This window comes from Zonotrichia albicollis, chromosome 3 (genome assembly GCF_047830755.1).
Source record: "Zonotrichia albicollis isolate bZonAlb1 chromosome 3, bZonAlb1.hap1, whole genome shotgun sequence".
Lineage (NCBI taxonomy): Eukaryota > Metazoa > Chordata > Aves > Passeriformes > Passerellidae > Zonotrichia > Zonotrichia albicollis.
The window spans coordinates 37,774,348-37,789,338 of record NC_133821.1 but is presented as its reverse complement, the minus strand read 5'-3'; the positions used below and the strand labels follow the sequence as shown (position 1 = coordinate 37,789,338).

At 36.6% G+C, this 14,991-nt stretch overlaps 1 protein-coding gene across 3 annotated transcripts in view; it reads left to right on the top strand.

Annotated features, from left to right (window-relative positions):
• Nucleotides 1-14,991, top strand: part of SRBD1 (S1 RNA binding domain 1) — a 124,513-nt gene that overhangs the window by 54,605 nt on the left and 54,917 nt on the right. For all 3 annotated transcript variants that reach the window (XM_026791097.2, XM_005483087.4, XM_026791096.2), the window contains exon 17: nt 6,639-6,730. In XM_026791097.2, coding sequence (XP_026646898.2) covers nt 6,639-6,730 — 92 coding nt within the window. The remainder of the gene's footprint in view (nt 1-6,638; nt 6,731-14,991) is intronic.

The window sequence follows — 14,991 nt, the reverse complement described above, 5'->3', positions numbered from 1 at the left end:
TAATGATCTGAAGCAACAATACCAACACTGATTAGAGTATCTTGGTAAGATGGGTTGAAGCAGGCCTAATTCTTTCCTCTTGAGTAGGTTCTAAAGCTCTATACTGTCTACCAGGAAAAGCATCAGCTTAACTGATGCTAAATATCATTTGTGGCTGAACAGGAGAGAAATAATTCCTAATGAAAGGATGATTACCTTGAACTTCTGTCACTTCAGCAGCTTATAAGCACCTTGATAAGGTGCTTGTTTATTGTCCCTGCTGTGGGGTCAGCAAGCTGCTTCAGATGTAGGGTTTGTAACTGAAAGACATGATGCTATTCTGCGTTGTAATCTGCTGTAAGAGAGTCTCTGGTGTGAAATAATGTAGTAGTTTTTACTTTACAAAGTTGATTGAGTTGGTCAAGACCAAATTCCTTTCTTTGCACGGCATAGTTGCTAGTAAACTTTGTAAAATAGAGAACAAATTCTTACGTGGTTAGAAACACTGACTTTTTTTTTTTTTTGTTCCGACTTCAAAATGTTAGTTGCAAGCAGAATTTCACCTAATATTTTCTATGGAAACTTACAGAATGCATCTGAGCAACTATGTGGGGTCTGTTTGCTCATCATTTGGTGTGCTCTCTGAAGACTCTTTGTGGGGTTAAATTTTTGTGTGTGTGTGAGCTCTGAAGCAGGAGCTGTACTTTAAGGCTTATGGTGTCCCTCCTGCATCTAATTGAATAGCTGCAACTGTGAGTCACTGGGAGCTTTTTTCTAATACTTTTGCTAAAGATGGCTTTAACAGCTTTTGTCTAATTTGACTGATTTTGAAAGATGGACTATCATATAAGCAACACTTTTATGCCATGTAGTAACTAAAGGTTTTGACTGAAGCAATGGAAATTTGAGGAACATTGCTTTCTCATCTAAAAGTGTTTTTAGTATTAAATATATTTTGCAATGAAAATATCTCCTGGGTTCTAATATTGTTCACATTTAAAATTAATTATTTATATTCTTTTAAAAACACAGATTAATTGGATGCTTTTTGCCTTGATTCTATCCAATAATGATGACTATCTAGTATAATCCTTTTTCATGATCCTAACATCTTCCTTTGTTGCACCACCACTTTGTTAGTGATGGGGAAACACCATATTATGAATCTTATCTCATCTATCAGAATGAACTGGCTTTTTAAAATCTCTTTGACCTTTTTATTCTATGAATACATTAATCAGTATATACCAAAACCTTTAATCTTGAACTTCCATGATTTATGTTTCTCATATGAAAAAAAAGCAGTGTCAGCTGTGTCAGAGCCATGGTCTGTCAATCCTGGTGTGCTGTTGTTCCTGTGGCAAAGCACATGTGGCTGCACAGATGCCAGCCTGTGCTGTGCTGCAGGCTCCAGCTGGCCACAGTCACCACCAGAGGTGGTGCAGCACTTGTGTGCCCCAACATGAGTTGCTGGGAGGGGCAGGTAGCTCTGCCTTGGGTCATGGTGAGGAGCTGAAGAGGCTGCTCAAGGTGCTTCTGCCGTTTGCAATGTCCTGCTTGACAGGAGCAGAAAGAGCAAGACAAGGCAAAATGCAAATGAGGGGTTATTGCTGTTTCCTGTGAAGAGCTTTTCCAACCTGCCCTGGCTGGTGGTTCTCATTAGTCAGCAAAAATGGGTATATAGGGAGACATATAACAGCAGATGCAGGCATCCTGTTTCTGTAGTGTAACTCTCAACCCTTTTGGGTGTTAGGCTGTTCAGGAACTATTTGTGACATCTGTGTTTCCAGTAAGGCCCAATGGATTTTTCTTTCATGAAGTAGCCCAATCTTCTTTTGAGTACAGGCTTAATTAAGTCTTCCTTGCCCCTTCTTAGTTGTTTTTAATCATAACATCTGCCAACATCATTAAAGCTTGATACATTCCAACTGAGTGTCTAAATGCAGTGTTCTTTTCTAGAGAATATTTTGTCATTTTATTTGTCATTATATTATTTCATTTGATTTTTCTGTCCCAGGTGATTCAAACCCCAATTATATCAGTGAATAACATTGAATAAACCTTTGACTTTTTTTTTACTGTTGCACTTCATGGGAACCTCTGACTTTTGTAGCCGCAAGTTTATGAACAATATATTTATCAATAAGTATGTAAAAAGTTCAGTTAGAGGAATTAGCCACAATTATTGAATCATGATTGTGAAGGGAGCTTTTGTGCAGATCATCGCTTTAAGGCCAAATACAAAAATCTTGACCCATTCTGAGGTTGGCATACCCTTTGTTTTTAGAGACACCAGGATTTTCTTCGAAGTAATAGACACCAGACTTCTCTTTGTACTGGTATTTTAATGGATGGAAGTTGTAGATCAGAAGTTGGAAGTGGTAGGGACAGCAAGTTACGTGAAGTGGGATAAAGTTGCCTGTTGCTTCTCTGTAGGTTATTAATCCAGTGTTGCATTTGATTGTAGAGAAATAACCTCAATGTAATATAGAGGTCTGACCTCAATGTAATACAGAAGTCTGAAATGCTGGTAAGGTTCTTGAAAATGTCAGGAAGATGCATTTATATTTAAACCCACAAATGTCTAGCCTGATACATCTTTTCTTTGTTATACATATATTAGATGTTTTATATAGCTTTGAAAATGTTCACAGTGAAAACTTACTACCTAAGAAGCCTGCAAGTTTTAAAAATTGTAATTTAGTTAAACCACTGTTGTTAACTAGCTGGTTATTTGTAATCTGTATGCATTTTGTAGGTATGTAATAGCTTTGAATGTGAAAAAAGAGTGAATTGTAAGTGTTCTTACTTTATTTTTTTACAATTTACAAGAAAGGCTTTTTTCCTGTAACAATGAGAAGATGGAAAATCTGAATAATCTTTTCAGATCAAATATGCAATGCTCATTTAAGCTGAGTAAAGAAGCAACTTGCTTTAGTAAATGTTAAAAGGCTCCTTAAAGTATTTAGAGTATAGGTGGCATGGTCTGTAGCATAAAGCTGAGGGCCCACCAGGTGGTGCTGGTGGAGTACGTTTCATGTTGCCTTGGCTACTTAAATTGTGTCTTAACAACTGTGAGTGAGATGGGTGCAGTACAGGAAAACTTAGTTCATATGCAACAAGCCAGTTTGTACAGTTGAAAAGAATACACTGTGATATTGTGTACTGGCTTTGTGATTTGGGCACTTTTAATTTTTAAAAATTAAAATGCTGAGGAAAAACCCCTTACCTGTGGGATGGCTGATGTGGGAAAGTGCAGCATGGGAGTGTAGTTGCAGATCCTTTACCTACTTTTTTGTTGATTCAAAGAGAAGTTTATGAAACTTGTTCATTCATGTCCTAGAAGCTCATTGTATCATATCATAACCATGGGCCTATTTACCTATTACATATTGACTTTAAAAAGCAAATTAATTTTTCACTAAAGCTGTTTCAGATGTTTCAATTTGGTCAGAATCTTTCCTCCTAAGGATTGCACAGTAATGAAGGTCTCATTATGGGGCCAATTCTTTTGATTTGGTCTGCTAAGTGACTTAAAAAGTTAAAATAGAAACAAATTCTGAAGATGCACAAGATCTTAATACAATTTCTCCATCTCTTATGAAGCTGGGGTTTTTATGACTCTTTTGAGAATTGTATCCATTATAGAAATGGGAAGAGGAGATTGAAGAATAGTGTGGACCACAGTAGTTTGGAGTAAATTTCTGTTTCCTACTCATTTGAGCATGTTTGGTTTTCTCTTAACGTGCCCTGACATAAAATATGTATACATTATTTAAAAGACATGTTTAATTAGCATTTATTAAACATTTAGCAACGTTTAATTAGCTTAAATTGTCTATAAAGCTATCCCCCTTTTCAAGAGAGTTATGAGAATGTGGAAAACATATGAAATGTCAGTGAACCAAAGTGACTGTCTTCTGTCTAGTCAAAAAGTACAAGCCAGAACATCTGCTGACAATCCCTTAAGCTTGTAATCTTAGTATTTTGACCAAGCTAAATGATTTAGCATTCTGTGTGTCATTGTTGCATTAGTAGCCACCTCCCTGTAGCCATATCAAACCATGTGATAGCCACTAATAGTTCTGTAAAAGTTTGGTTGGCAGTTATTAAATGAACCAGAAGATGGTTTTTTACGTGTTTAACCTGGGTAAAAGATTTATTTGACGTCTGGGTTTTGCTGTCCTGGGCAGAGCAGTGTGAGGTTCTACGTGAGTGGAAATTCTTGCTCCCCTTTCCCTGTCTGCTACACCAAATACTTTGTAGAATAACTACGTGTGTATACTAAACTGTCTCAGAGTGGATCTCTAGTACCCAGTGTATGCTGCTTCTGAAAGTGCTTTTTATATCTTGTTCTCTTTCTTGAGATGATTTTTTACTTGGCTTCTCTCTTTCTCCTCACCGAGTGTATAAATGTTTTTGCTTTGAGAAAAGGAAATATGGTCTTTTTCAAATATTTCTGTCTCCTATCCTGAGCATTAATTTTATCTACTCATTTTAGCAAGGAGTTTTTGTACTGCCTACCTTAAAATCTGGCACAAGTCACATATTACCATAGAATGGCAGTGTTGGTGCAATCCTTCTGCTTCTGCAAATCATCAGTGTAGTATTAATGAGAAACAGTAAAATATTGAGTGTGTTAAAAGTTCCATCAAGTTCATATCAGCTTGTTCACTGCAGAGAATACCAGGAGAGGATCAAGCAATAGGCTGTGTTCAGTAGTACAGTTTATAGTACAGCATTGTAAAAATAACTGCAAAACACTGATTTAAAAAAAAATCTAAAATTCTATTACTTATATATTACTATATAATATATATAATTAATTATATTATCAATGTATTAAATTTAAAAATTTGTATGTGAGCTAAGGTTTGGGATCTGTTGGAATACGAAGATTGAAGAGAGATTAGTGAAAAGCTGTTCAAAGTGTGTGCTTATGTGTGGTTTTTTGGAAGCAATATCCAGAAAGGGAACGCTTGCCAGATGCTGCCTTTATAAGGTGTGAACAGGTTAAGAAATACGTTCTGCTGCATTGTTCTTTAAATTACTTGTTCATCAGAGAAATCAGTTTTATGAGTCTTCTGTCAACATCTTTATGTTCAGCAGTTAGGTTTTTGTGATACGATCTTACTTCTGAGCCCTGTGATGGGAATGTTTTATGAATGTCATTTATAGTTAAGGAGTGCTCATAATGCTGAATCTTTTTGAAAGATCATGAAATAGTTTCATTTTCACTTGGCCTATTCACCTGGTCTGAGGATTTTTTTTTCTCCGTTTGAATGGGTCTGGAGTTACATTAATCTTGAAGATAGCAGTATTTTATTCTCTGTATTTATTGAAAGATCCCATCTGTTTGTACTACTGTTCTTTAGAGTTTTGAGTACCTTTAAAATCTGACTTGTGTGTACAGCACTCCACCAAATTCCAGTTTTGACTGGAGAAGAGGGGAATCTGTAAAAAAATCATTAAGAAATTCTTACCTTTTCTGTTTGCATTTTACCCTATTTACTGTTACTGTGCTTGGAACATTGAATGGGAATATATTTAACCTCTGAGCTGTTCTCCAGCTTTTTCTTAAGGGAGTGGTTTCTAGGTATCAGTTTCTTTATGTAAAAATTTGACCTAATAAATGTTCCTAAAAGGAAAATTTATAGTCCAATTTTAAACAATATAAAGCAAAGTTATGGATTTTTGCTGAAAGGCCTGTTTCTTAAGGACTGTGGTTTCTCTCCTTATGGCAAAGATTAGGTTATTTTAAAAGTGGAATAGTAAAAGTAAAAATAGTTCTGAAAGTGATAGTATTAATCTCCAGAGCAGTAGCTGTATGATGCCATAATTATCAACCTGAAATTCCAGTTCTGTTGAAGTTATTTGAAAAAATATACTGTTGATTCAGTGGTGTCAGAATTTCACAGCTGAAAATAAACTTAGTCTGTGAATACTTGATTGCAGTTTTCTCTTGAGTGGAACTAGAGCACTTGAAGGGTTTTTAATTATGTGTTTGATTTGAATTGCTGAGTTTATCATCATTACTGAGTGAGTTTGAGGTGTATGGTATATGAATGAAGTTTAAGTTCCTGAAGACAAGCAATCTGTTTTTCTTTGGCGATGGCAGTGAGAGCTGGGAGAAGACGGCACTGAATGCTGCTGAGAAGGGAGCCGCAGCTCTGTGGCTCAAGTTGGGGCTTTTTGAGTGTTTTAGGGCAGCTGGCTTGAGGCAATGTGTGCATGCTCATGGCTTGGATTCAAGTGATACGTTAGACTTTAGAATGTAGGTGTTTTTAATGAAATTGTCAGATAGGTTTAATTTTGTTTTTGGAAGCTGTTTTGCTTATTTACTTCTGGTAACACTTGTTTCTTGTATTCATTTTCTTTCGTCTTGTAAAGATTGAGACAGGGACTGAGATCCTGCACAGTGTGTGTTTATAGTAAGGCCAGAATTGATAAAGAATTAATGTTGCAGGTCAGGGAGGGGTGGTTTTGCTTAAATGGGGATATTTTCCTTTGTACTGACTTGCGTTTGTAAGCATTTGGTTTATTCAAAACCTGATGCTTTAAAAAAAAAATCTATATATTCAATTCAATCACTTGCAAGGTCTTTCATGTGTGCTTTTCAGCTGTGTGCTGTTTTACATATTTGCTGTTTTATTTTTCAGCATTGTCAGTGAAGCGGGAGCGTCGATCTACAGTGTCAGTCCAGAGGCGTCCAAGGAAATGCCAGACCTAGACCCTAACCTAAGAAGTGCAGGTATGAAGAGTATTTCATTTTATCACCTTTCAACATGGAGCTCAAGTCTCAATTCTCAGCCTGTTTTGTTTATGTTCTTAAATAAAATAATTGCCAAAAGTAGAAAAAAGTTTTGGATATTTTGTTTCTAAACCTTAATTATTCTGTCGTTTCACATTTGAAGTCCTAGGCATGCAAGTGAATGACATCAGCTTCTCCTAATGCCTGTAATGTAGAGATCCTTGTGGATGTATTCCTTCAACAGGCTGGTGCAGGAGAATTTATAGCAATGAATAGAAGCAATTAATTGCATGAACTTTCACAGTTGCCCATGTCCATGCTCACAGGGGCTTGACTTTCCCTCTTGTCTGTGTGTACATAAATATCTCTAGCAATAATTAAACCATTCAAGGGCTGGAAAAACAATATAAAACTAGAGCAGATAATTTAAAGTTGTGCATTTGTTGTGATCGCTGGAGTCTTCGTGTAGCTGAATACAGTTTTCAGGAAATATTGTTTAGGTTTTGTGTTTAAAAAGTTATCAACTTCAGCATAAATGTCACAGGTCTAACACAGCAATTGGAAATGTGCAAATGCTGCCACTTCATAATTTTTTGGTTAAAGAGTAGTCTTTAGAGATCAAATTCCTAGCAGCTCCGCCCGTGACCAGATTCTACTCATGGATTTGTTTTATTCAGATACAGCTGTCTTTGAATTTGTTTTATTCAGAAACAGGTTTGAAGTTATTTTTGTATTACTTCACTTATGTATTTTTAATTGTGTGTCTTCTTGTATTTTTTTTCATCTACCTTATGGGTTTTTTAGTTCTTAATTTTTCTGCAGTTTTCTGTCATACTCAATCAAATATAGCGTACTGGAAAATGCAGCAGCACTCATGTATAGAACTTTTCCAGTCAAAATTATAATGTTCTTAGATTTAATGTTTTTCTAGCAGGTTACTGGCCTGGAAATCCTTTGGAGGGTATAGATCAGCAGAAAAGAATTCTGACATGGTATTCAGGGGTAAAACTTTATAGAATTCCCCATGTTTCCCTTTCCTCTTATTTCCACAAAGGGGAAAGTGTTAACTTGATGTTTGAAGTGAATGTTTTTACAGGAATGTTCTTGGAATGTCTGTATCAGCCCTTCCATTTGCAGGAGAGGTCTCTAGCTTCTTTTTGCTTGACTCCCTTTTCCTTGCCTGTGAACAGACTCTGTAATAGTGACTATTTCTTCCCTGGGCCACAGAGGTTTTAAATGTGTCATGGTATGGCCAGACCAATATTAGGCATGTGACATTTCTGTATTTGTGACAGATAGCACTAGCTTTCCCTTGGGTCACAGTTTTTATGGTGCTGATGTATTAAATATACTTTTAAAGTTGATGAAAATGAAGAAAAAACACTGAAAAGAAGGAAATCTAATTATTAACATTATGCTTTTCCAGGTGTACATGTTTCTCATTTTCTCCAAAATTATTTTTCAACATTCCAGACACTTTTTAGTGTTGTGCATCAAATACAGTGAAGTGAAATCAAATTTTTAATATATGATCAATTCAAATATTAATTACCTCGAGTTCATAATCGCTCCATCATTACTACGATTTTCTTCAGCCTTAATTTAAGTGCTTTGCATCTGGTTTTAAAAGCATCAGCAATTTTACTGTGCTGCAGCAGTCCCACAGAGTGGATAGAAATTGAAAAAGGGGAGGATAGAAATTGAAAAATAATTGCTTAGTTCCATGGCCATTATGAAACTGACAGCTAGAACTATCAAGGTATTCTAGAATTTTCAGGCTTTCTTCCTAACATCTTTTGGTGTCAATTTGTAATTAGCTGTGCTAAAGCTATGGATGTTTTCTTGAAGCTGAGTGTAAAAATGGTACATAACATTAGAGGGAAACATTAACTGGTGTTTGAGGCTTTTTCAGACTTTTTTCTTGACTAGCTTACTTGTATAGTTTCAATTTTCCTTTAATTTGCAGCATACAGAAAAGTGACATTGTGTCAAAGCTGACTTGCTTTTTATTTTAATTGTTGTCTTACATCATGTCAGATTCTGTGCTTACATGATAGCATTTAGTACATTAAAGGAAGCTGACAGCTGCATGATGAAGTGTGACATTTATAGTTAAAGGTACAGCTGACGTGAGATATCTGTGATCTTAACACTATTTGCCACTTTAACATTTTTCTCAACAAAACTTTATAGAAGGTTTTTTGAATGACACAGATAGGCCTATGTTTGTCCATTGGGTACATAAAAGTAAAATATTAAATAATACATGTTATATGAGGACTTTCTCATATCTGGAATATTTGCAGTGGTGTTTAGCAATTGTTTGTAGTCAGTTTTTGCTTTATTCATAGAAATAGAAGTTAGCAATCCAGATGGAAAAATTAACTTAGTAGTTTCTCCTTGGCTGAGTGCCCTATATAGGGGGAAAACCAGCAACCTTCATCATTTCTTGGGGGTGCTAATTAAAGATATTAGTTAATCCAAGGTCTCAACTGGCTTTTTTTTCCCCTTTGAGCTGTCTTTGAAGGTCATGGATGACATGAGTTTGTAAAAAATGATTGAGAAAGATCTCTTTTTAAACCAATGCTGTATATGCAGACTGCAGAGGAAAGTCTTTATACAGCATTTTTAGCCAGAATTGAACTTAATTAAAAAAGAAAAAAGGTTTTCTTAAAACAATTTTCTGTTACCTACAGTACAGGGAATTAAATAGGGTCTTTCCAACTATAGAAGTGTTCTGAATATTTCATGAAAGTGCAGTAGCTTCTGTACTGCCACTGCAATTCCTATAAAATCTTGTGGAGTGGGACTCAGCTAAGTAGATAGTAAAGAGCTTGATGAAACCTAGTTACTTGTGTTTGAGTAGAGTGAGAAGGTATATATCCCCTTCTGACTGTCATTGTAGGATTAATGAGCAGAACAGCTATTTCTCAGCCTCACAGAATTAGGAGATAAGAGGCTTATAGGCCAGAGCAATAAAAGGATTTCCTACTTGATAGGCTGAGGAAGTTCAGCTGCAGCAGATTAGGAGGGTTCTGCCTAGAGAGCAAGCCACTGGAGTTCAGTAATGGGCCAGTAATGGGGGTTTTGGATCAACCTGCAGTAGGATTGCAGTCTGACAGACAAGGGAGTGCAGGGCTTCCTTCAATTCTTCTTCTCAAAAGCTGTGCCCAAGGACACACTTGAGATTTGGGGTGGGAAGTTTTGTAGAGAAGAATGGAAATAATTGGAAGAGTACTTTGCAAGCTGGAAATGTTGATCACCTTTGTGAAGTTTATTAGTATGTGCTCTAGCAAGGCTCTGTGCCTGCCAGCTCTGAGGCTGCAATGAGGTATCGGTAATGAGGGAGCTGTGAGGCTGGGTGGATGACTGCAGTTCTATTTCTGCCCTGGCATGTGTCCTCTGGCCACCCTCTTGAAGCAGCAGTTAAAATACTTCGTTTGGTGGAGTTTTCATAAAGCAGTCAAATTTGTATTTTTGGTTGTTCCATTCATTTGTTGGGATTTCTGCTTATTTAAAAAAAAAAAATTATTTCTTTCCTGATTTAGCATCAGTACACCACTTCATGATTAGCCTTCGGTTAGTTTTCATTCATGGCAGCTTCAGGTAGGAGTTGGGCACTTGAACTTGCCTCTAAAATCTCATTAATTGCTCTGGGTCTCTGTGACTGACATTTATTTGTGCCTTTTTTCAATGCAGGGCCTGGATGCAAGTTTCCCTTAGAAGCAGTTTACTGGGCATGGTACTTTGCCTTGCAACTTTAGCAGTAATTTACTTGCCATGGGTTACCTCTCATTTCCAGAGCATATGAGATGGCTGTTCTGGTGTGGTATTCTTTGTAGAAGAAAAAAGTTAAACTCAGTACTGACAGGTATTCCTCCCTCAGACAGAGAGCTCTGTGACAGTCTGTGCCAGCCTGGATTTGGTTGCTGTCACTGGGCCTGGGAATCCTGGAATTCAGTGATTTTCCAAGGGCTGATGTCATTGCTTTACTTCCATCCTGTTCCATACAGTTTTGCCTAAGGTTTTATTTTGTTGTCCAGAGTCTGTATTCCTAATAAAACTAAGTTTTATGGGATAAGAAATTCAGGATGTCAGTACAGGTGTCAACATGTACGCTCTTCCAGGCTTTCTTTTTTCTTCTCTCATTGCTTCTCCGCTTCTATACCCCCTTGTTGCAAATGCTTTTTGGCTTGAGCAAGTTTGGCTAGACAAAAGGGGAGGACTGTGGAGGAACAGGTGAAGTATATAGAAAGTGTAAGCACATATAACTCGTGTTGGAGGATTGGCACACAGAAATGTTAAGTTTATGTATTTGCTGGATGCCTGGAAGCTTTTTAAGGTATGGCCAGCTAGTGGAGGTTTTGTTGTCCATAGTGTAAGGAAGGTAAAAGATGTACCAATTGTTTGGCTTGTGCTCACAAAGAATTTTTTTTCTTTGCTGCCTCTCCACCTCTTGGATACTATAATGAAATGAATGTTGCTTAATAACGTAAGAATCAGAGGATACTGATGCATTCTAATGAAACAGAGGCCTGATGGTAGAGAATTGCTATGAAGCAGGAATCATGCTGAGATTTTACTCTGGTTTCAATACACACTGTTATATAAATGAGAAATGTCTGAATTTCATTAAATTGATGAATTCTTTCCTTTGAAGATGACTGCTCTAACAAATAAGCAATTTTTTCTTTCTTTCACTACTTAAAAAGTAAAATAAAAGGGGTAGAAAGGGGCTGGTTTTTCAGACACCATGTTTGTGTAACCACTTGTTAGAGATCTCATGCTTAGCCTCTCTATTTTATTTTCATACCTTATGCAATCATACACTCTTGATATTTAATATGTAATTCTGTGTTCAAATGCTGAAAGAAGAGCAGCATCCCTGGGCTTGTCTAATGTAACAGCTCTAAAAAATGTGCATTTTCCTCTTGGATGTAAGGAGTAGGGCTTTGTCAAGGCCACATAGTTGTGTCACCCAGTTAGGAAAGCAACAAAGGTAGATAAAAGCTACATGCTACTCTTTTTGAAGATTTGGAAAGCTAACAGGGCAAGCATGTGTCATGGTGCATGCACAGGTACAATCTAGTATGGAAACTGTGTTGTTTCTAAGGGATGTTTTCTGAGGATAAGGAGGAATCTGAGAGAGCCAAAGGTCACACAGCACAGTTTGCCTTAGCATTGTCAAATCCCATCTGCTTGTCTCCTCTCCACAGGGCAGAACACATTGCATTATTGTACACTCAAAGTTCAGCACACCACTTGCACTTTTCCTTGCAAAAGAAAGCCTTGTAGGCTTTGAGGGCTTGTTAGGACTTTCAGACTGTTATGCTACAGGGTTTCATTCCCTGGGGTCCTGTTAGAGACACAGAGTTCAGAGCTGTCATACTGGCCAGCAAGTAGAAGGTAAAGATTGGAAAAAAAAGTAATTTCTTTTGACTTTATCTTAAGGAAAGTAAAACAATTTGATGATTAGATGTGTGGGACATAGTGCCTGAATGTCTACTTGAGCTAATTTCTTCATCTTCTTGAAAGAGCACTGCTCCCCTTTGGCTACTCAGGAGAGAAGGTCATTTTTCAAAAACTTTATTGTTTTATTGAGTCCTATGGTTAAAACATTCACACTGCTGTCAAAGTGGGAGCTTTCTTCTACAGCTAGTTAGAGAGAAATGGTGAAAGTTCTACAAGATTTCCAAAGGGAAAGTAAGCACTGCATTCTCATGCATCAAAATATTTTGTCAGCCCAATGTTAAATTATGTGGTGTGCAATTAGAGCAGTGTGAAATGAAATCCTATTTCATCTCTCATCTGTTGTGTTCTATAGCATTTAAAATTAGTCTAATTATACTTTTGAAGGGATGGAGAACAGAGAACCACACTGTGGTGATGAACATGCAGTGGTTAGAAGCTAAAAGGGTGGTGAACAGCAGTAAGATGTTAAAGATAGAACGTGTTAATATTAGTAATATTAATAAACTAAAATAACAGTAATAGCAAGAATTAATTCTTAATTGATAATAGTAATATAAGTACTTAGTAATAGGAACAAGAGGATCTTGTTACTTGTCTCCCCATAGGACCCAGTTCCTACTATTTAGCAGAAGCTCATCTCAAGGTGTGGGCTAGGCTCTACAATTTAAACAGAAATTATAGGGAATCTGTGGGTTCTATTGGAAATCAAAAACCAGTCCCTAACTGCAGATAGTCTGGAAATTACTAAATCTCTCACAGCTGGGCATGAACACGTGCCTATTGAGAAATAGAAAAATGGGCTTGGATTACCCCAAACCAGTAGCACAATCCTGAATGGGTCTTTACATACACGTTAGAGATGTTTGTACTCTCATAGTTTTCTTGTTGTTCTAGACAAGAATCAAATGTTTTCTAACCTATGTAAACCTCAGGGTATGTGGGAAAGGTGGTGTATAATCATTAACACCCTGCTTACTGGCACTGCATTTCCTGCTTACTGGCACTTACTTCCTCTGGAGCTGTGGAGTTTGATCTCCTGCTACCTGCAAGTTTTACATGCTCTGGTCAAGATGCTTTCCCTTAGCACAGAAGAGCTACGAGAACCATTCACTTCCTCCTTTCTGGTGTAACTCTGTGCATATGTTGTGTCTGTGTATTCCCTTTTGGAGGCTTTGTTGCTTCCTTGAAGTGTGGAGCTAGAGGAATGAGCAGTACCAGGGTGCTCTTCAATCCAAGGAGTTTTCGTTTCCTTTTAATACTGGGATTTGATGTGTTATTTGCCAAAGCTGCTTTTCTTACTACAGGCATAGGAAAGAACACTTACAAAAGGTTAATATCTTTTGTTGATAACAATGACTAATTCTTCTAAGATACACACGATGAACTCTTGTAAGATTCGAACTTCAAGTGATTGTTTACTTTTAGCAGTAACAGCAATCAATGGTAGTGTGATGCAGTTAGTATCAGCAGTGTGAATATGAAAAGGATATTGAGGATACCTATCTTTTAAGCTGAACAGAGGGGGAAAAGTTTATTTGGAGTTTATACCATCTTCTGAGACTGACTCATTTTTGTGACAGAAAAATCACATGAGGCTTCAGTTAAATGCTTATATGTCCCCTGTCTGATCTTGGATCAAATGGATACTATTCTGTGATGAAGAAATTAGTAATGCTTGAGTAAAGGGTTTTTGAGAGTGTTTCTAAGAAAAAATACTCACTTTAAAAAGCTGCATTATAATATTCACTTGTTAAAGTTTTTCTCTTTAAACATATTTCTAACTTTCTTGTTGTCTTCAACCCATCTCTTTTAAAGATTTTTTTTCTTGGTAATAAATAGGTAGAATATTGTCATTCATTATTTCATTAATCTTAGGCAAATAACAGATTATCAGTTTTATGGAGTTAAAAGTAAACTAAAATGTAACCTTTTTAAAACAAAAACCTGCTCACTTGCTACAGAAGAGCTTTGGATGAAATGCAGCTGTTGAACAGTTGCTTAAAATAAATTGCATACTTTAAACCCACCAAGAAGATATATGAGGATTCAAAACTGTGTCACAAATCCTGACCTACTGAGAAAGAATGCTTAATGAAAAGACTACTGTACGTTTCACTGTATCCTTTGCAAGGAGGGTGAAATTCAGGTCAACAGGATAGAAGGCTTCCAGGACTCAGGAAACCTGAACAATCGATCACTGAGTAAACATTATTGCAGATACTTATGGAGAGTAATTGATCTTGAATACAATAATAGGCTTTATAAAAGGATTTAAAATGTTGTAATGTTTCCATATCTACTCTGGTATGATATATTGACAGTAATTACTTATGCATTTGTGAGTCCCTGATTACCTAAAGATATTTCTTTTATTTCATTGACATTGAAGTTTCAACCCAGACTTTTTAGTTGGGAAGGTTATTTAACATAGGAGGGTGGATGAGTTACTTGAGTGTTATAGTAGCAGGTCTCATCAAGAGTGAAATACTGAGGTTTCATAATAAAGATACAGAATGTTCTCATTTATGACAAAATTGAAGTTGAACTCATCATAGCTTAATAGCTTGTGGTTGCCATATATTTATTTGTAAAGCATTTATAAAACTGTCTGCTGCCTTCACATCTGGAAGCTTCACATCTTTTCAAAGCCCAAAACAAATGCTCCCACTCACGTGGGGTAGCTAAGCTGTCACAGTTATTGACTCAGACATATTTTTATCCTTATGTGAAGATGTGCTTAAAAGGAGGAATGCCATCATCCTGAACTTTTGGCCAAAAATTTTTTTCTG